A 5284-nucleotide genomic window follows, 5' to 3' on the forward strand; every position below is an offset into this window, starting at 1 on the left:
GTTGATCTGAACCCTGAAGTTTTTGGGCCAGATCCGGATCGGGTTTTGAGTCGGTTCAGATTTCGAATCGGATTATGTTTTGACACCCCTACTAAAAATCATTACATGTTTATCATCACTAAACTATTGTTTCGCATCTGTCATTATCCTTCGCCAAAAATCATTAACACATGTCATTGCCAACAAATTTGTTGCATGCTGTTAAAACTTATGTTGATCTCATTGATGTCAACAAGGTCACAACACATCATGGCCTATAATATTGACGTCCATTCTTGCAAAAGTTAACTTGCATATCGACATCAATAATTTGATATACATGCACATCACCAGCATATTATATATAGACACTTGTCATCGCTAATAAGGCTGTCAATATATGTCTCTTACACCAACTATGATGCATGTTATATGGTTAATAAAGTTGATTTACCCTATCAACACCAACATCAATTCTTTCAACCACTAAAAAAATTGATGCATATTATTGATATTAGTTTCTAAGCGCTTAAGAATCGGCTTAAGAATCGTTGGAGATATTTTCCTTACTGTTTTATAAAATAACTTTTTAATACAAAAATTTTGAGTTTAAAATATTTTTATACTAAAAAATTGCTTTAAAAAGCCCTAAGAAATGTTAACACAAACAGCTCAGACAATTCCCACTACAGCAAATCATTCCAGACGACTCTGTCAAACACTACACCTGTAACAACTGCTGCACGACCTCTCCACCAATAACTACACCTGGAGCATAAATGCATAACTACCCGAGGGCTTTATAAGAACTTTAATATTAGATTATTCTTAAATATATAAACACAGCTTATGTAACGTGATCTCCATTCTAATAAAACACTTTGAAGCTTTGATTCTGTTTTCCTTCGCCTCTGCATTTCCTTAATTTGTTATCTGTTTTGCAAGTTTCAACAAGAAAGACGACCGAAATCAAGCCTTAATTATAAACAAAATTATATATAGCATTAACACTAATACTAATATCTCGTCATTTATTAACAAGGCCCATATATATGATGTGGAGTTGTTGACTCCAACATAAACAGCCTTCAGCAACAAAGTCATACAGCCAAAGGGAAAAATTAAATCGGAGATCATATGAACTCCGATTTCAGCTAACTTACAATCGAGTTGAACGTCTCGAAAATGCGAACACAACGACACCAAATTCGACTCAATCCGAACCCAAATGACTCCAAATCAAAGACTCAAAGCATATTTAGCAGGTTTAAACCATAATTTGGATTATCAAAAGGTTTCCAAATATGACATGCTTATAGTCGAATTGAGCGGCTAGACGAGATGAATCCAACGAGCCCAAGATCGTTGAATTCTGATATCGCTATGACATTTAAATGACCAATAAACGATCCACGATCAAGAAATTTAAGATCGACCGTCCATTTAAATCACTCTCAATTTAATTTCCTATTCATTTATATTTTTTTTTCTAGGTTTATATTAGCTTAATCATGTATTGATTCGATCTTAAAGAGATTTTATGATTTGTTTTTGTGCAATGAGATTTTTAATATTACGTATTTTGTTAATATATTGAATTCATTCTAGCAATATTCAAATGATTTGATGATTGGAATTCATTTTGTGAAGAAAAAAAATAAATTAATTCACTATTTAAGTTTTATCATTTTTAAAATTGACTATTTTGATCCCAAGTCCAGATGTAAAAATTTGAAGAAAAATAAAAAATAATAATTTAGACCCCCTTAAATACATTTTCTGGCTACGCCAGCATACATCAACACTAGCACACTCTTAGACTAGCAAGACCATCGTTTTTTAGTTAAATTATACTATCATTAATTGTTTATATCCTAGCACCCCTTTCAGCTCATTACGCTCGTCATGCACTCTTCCGAGGAGCGCGTCGCCTTCCTCCTCCGGAATGCCTCGTCTATGCGCGAGCTCAAGCAAAGCCAAGCATTCCTCGCCAAATCCAACGTCGCAGCTCGACTGCCTTCTCTCCTCTTCAAGCTCCTTTCCCTTTCCTCCTTCTCCCCTTGGGGCAGTCTCGCTTATGCCCGATCCATCTTCAATTCTTTTTCCTATCTACTCGAATCCACCTTCGCCCACAACGTAATGCTCCGGGCCTACTCCGCCTCCATTTTCCCAACTGAAACTCTCCTCATATACAACACGATGTGCCGCTCCGGAAGCGTTCCCATTGACAATTTCACCTTCCCCTTCGTCCTTAAGGCCCTTGGCCGCGCTGTTGCAGTGCTCGCTGATGGACCTGCCCTAACTTTTGCACTAAAGGGCTCAGAAGTCCATTGCAGAGCGCTTCATCTTGGCCTCGACTCTGACGGCTTTGTGCAGAATGCTTTGATTTATATGTATTCCCGGTGTGGGTGGATTGAATATGCCCGATTGGTGTTCGATAAAATGCCTCTTAAGGATGCTATCTCGTGGAATACCATGTTTGTGGCTTATGACCGGATTGGAGAATCGGATTCAGCTAACCAGCTTCTCAAGCAAATGCCTGAGAAAAATGTGTCTTTGTGGAATAGTATTATAGCCAGGCATGTTAGGTTGGGGAATGTTGAGGCAGCAAGAAGCGTTTTTGAGGAAATGACAGTGAGAGATGCGGTATCGTGGAACTCATTGATTGCAGGTTTTGTACGTGTGAAGAATTATAATAGTGCACTGGAAGTTTTTAGGAGTATGGTGGCAGCCGAGGTAGTACCAACTCAGTTGACGATTGTTTCTGTACTTGGGGCTTGTGCAGAGATAGGTGCATTCGAAATGGGAAGGGAGATACACGTTTATTTGATGGAAAAGGAAATTGAGATTGAAGGTTTTGTGGGAAATGCTTTGCTCGACATGTATGCCAAATGCGGTAACTTGAAACTTGCTCAGGAGGTGTTTGACAGAATGGATGTGAAACATATAACTTGCTGGAATTCAATGATTGTAGCTTTGGCCATTCACGGTCGCTCCGAAGAGGTTTTGGATTTGTTTTCTTCTCTTGAGGAGGCTGCCGTTAAGCCCAACCGGATAACGTTTCTTGGGTCTTTGCTTGCTTGTAGCCACAAGGGATTGGTAGAAGAAGGGAGAGTTTTGTTCCATAAAATGACTAAGAAATATGACATAATTCCTGACATAAAGCACTATGGTTGCATGGTTGATATTTTATGTAGACGTGGTCTGCTTGAAGAAGCCTGTCAGTTGATCAAAGATATGCCATTCAGGGCTAACGCAGTGTTATGGAAAACAGTAATAGCTGCTTGTAAGGTACATGGAAATGTTGAATTGGCAGAGAGTGCATTTAGAGAGAATGGGAAATTGGAAAAACCAGATGATGCAGACTATGTTCTGATGTCAAACATTTATGCAGAAGCGGGCAGATGGCATGGAGTTGAGCATTTAAGAACTGGGATGATAGGTTGCAACATTTCGAAGCAACCAGGTTGTGCTCAAATAGAGCTGAACAGATGAGTTATGGTTAGTGAAAATTTGTCCTTTTTAAATTTTGGTGAAGAAAGATGTGCTTAATTTGCATAAAAACAAGTATAGTTCAAACTTATTTCATTTACTCAACAATTGGTGATAAGTCCGTAAATGGAGAAAAACAGTATTCTCCATTGACTTCTGAATTTGTATATGTTAAAAAGTTATCAAACTTGAGCTTGCTCATGAGAAAAATATGCCAGATTCGCGCTACATATGAGATTCTTCCCATTTACATGTGAATAGGTCGTTAACTTTTCTGGTCATGTTGGTTTTGTTATGCCATTCAAGAGCTGTCTTCTAGAAAATATGAGACTAAGATAGGGTTTAAGGCAAGAAAGCTAATACTTTGGAGCTGTCTTCTAGAAAATATGAGGTTAAGGGATATGAGCTCTTCCAATCTTGACATGATATTACCTAAAAAATTGCCTTGATCTGGCATGCATCTGGATGCATATTTGAATTGCAAACTCTCAAAACTGTATTTAAGACTATCCAAATTTATTGTCAAAATGAATTTCTCAACAAATGAACCCAACAATATCGAAAGTGGTCAAATGAGTCTACATCAAACATTAACATAATTGAAAATGCTATGACATTAATATGATGATGATCAAACAATCTCCAAATATTGTATGCTTGTAGTCAAATTGAACATCTCAACAAGATGAATCAAATTAGCTTAAAAATATTATATTCTAACGTCATTAACAAATCTAAATTCTAAAGAAATGATTTATAATCAAGATAATTAATACGGATTGTCTGTTGGAGCATTCTAGATTTCTCTATATTTATGGACTCTCAAAAATCTTTGTGGGTCTCCGAAAGGGTTCCGCTCGTGTGGTTCGAATGCAAAGGGTACGATCACACTATCCCGTAGGACAAAGTGGTCGTAGACCTTTACAATCGACACAAGCAGGCCGATGGAAGAGCAGATGGAGTTATAGATACGATTAGACATGGAGGATAGCGGCTTTCACCTACCAACCTCGATGGATAATAATATCTATAACTCAAAAGTTCACGAGATTTCTCCTATTCGATACATCAGCATCGAATAGGGTTTATTTGATTGTGGGGATCGGTTTCCTACGGGCGCAAGCCCCCGTAGTTAATTACATCCTAAGTCTTGACTTAGGAAAACTCTCGATTAGGGATGTTAGATTATCTTCTCTAATGGGTTTAGTGCAAAGGGGTTTCTAGGCTTTCCTAATCAAAGGGAAGAATGTCCCAATTTGGCTCAATCAATCACATGAAGTTCAGTCAACATTCGGACGGTCTGAGGAAGAGAAAACTGGAGAAAAAGTGAGAAGACACTGCACTCAAACATGCACGAGAGAAGGAAGGAGGTGGCGTCATCTGTGTGACGCAGATGTGTAGGGTTTATAGCTTCTGAAAAGATGGAGAGCTTACCCACCAATAAGGTGTATAGTGGTACACCTGTACCACTCACCTTTAGATCCTAAATCTATAAGAGGTGTAATATCGTACATACGACATTAACACCTACGACCTAACTAATGCAATCTGGACTTATATCTTGTCTGACAAAGGAAGCCAGCTAAAACCACCTAATCGTATAAAATCCATGCTGTCCAGTCTGTATGAAAGATGGGAGGGTAGTTTAGACACTGAAATTTGGGATCGACAACTAGAGAAATTTCCTAAGAGATCCCACACTTATGAATGGTAAAATGCTTCTAAAACTAATGCAATTAAATCTTGATTTTAATTAGTTACTAATGCAATTTATGCTGATTGAAGTCTCCAAATCAATGATGTATGAAATTTT

At 37.7% G+C, this 5284-nt stretch overlaps 1 protein-coding gene across 5 annotated transcripts in view; it reads left to right on the forward strand.

The window, feature by feature from the left end:
- The first annotated feature begins 1795 nt into the window (after nucleotides 1–1795).
- The window catches only part of LOC110101531 (pentatricopeptide repeat-containing protein At4g18840-like), a 15198-nt gene continuing 11709 nt past the window's right edge, over nucleotides 1796–5284 (forward strand). For all 5 annotated transcript variants that reach the window (XR_003701495.1, XR_003701494.1, XM_020829456.2 and 2 more), the window contains exon 1: nucleotides 1796–3480. Coding sequence is in view for 3 of the 5 variants with exons in the window: in XM_020829456.2 (XP_020685115.1) it covers nucleotides 1885–3474 (1590 nt within the window). In the remaining 2 variants the exon portion in view is untranslated. The remainder of the gene's footprint in view (nucleotides 3481–5284) is intronic.

The sequence above is a fragment of the Dendrobium catenatum genome, unplaced genomic scaffold (genome assembly GCF_001605985.2).
Source record: "Dendrobium catenatum unplaced genomic scaffold, ASM160598v2 fragScaff_scaffold_847, whole genome shotgun sequence".
Lineage (NCBI taxonomy): Eukaryota > Viridiplantae > Streptophyta > Magnoliopsida > Asparagales > Orchidaceae > Dendrobium > Dendrobium catenatum.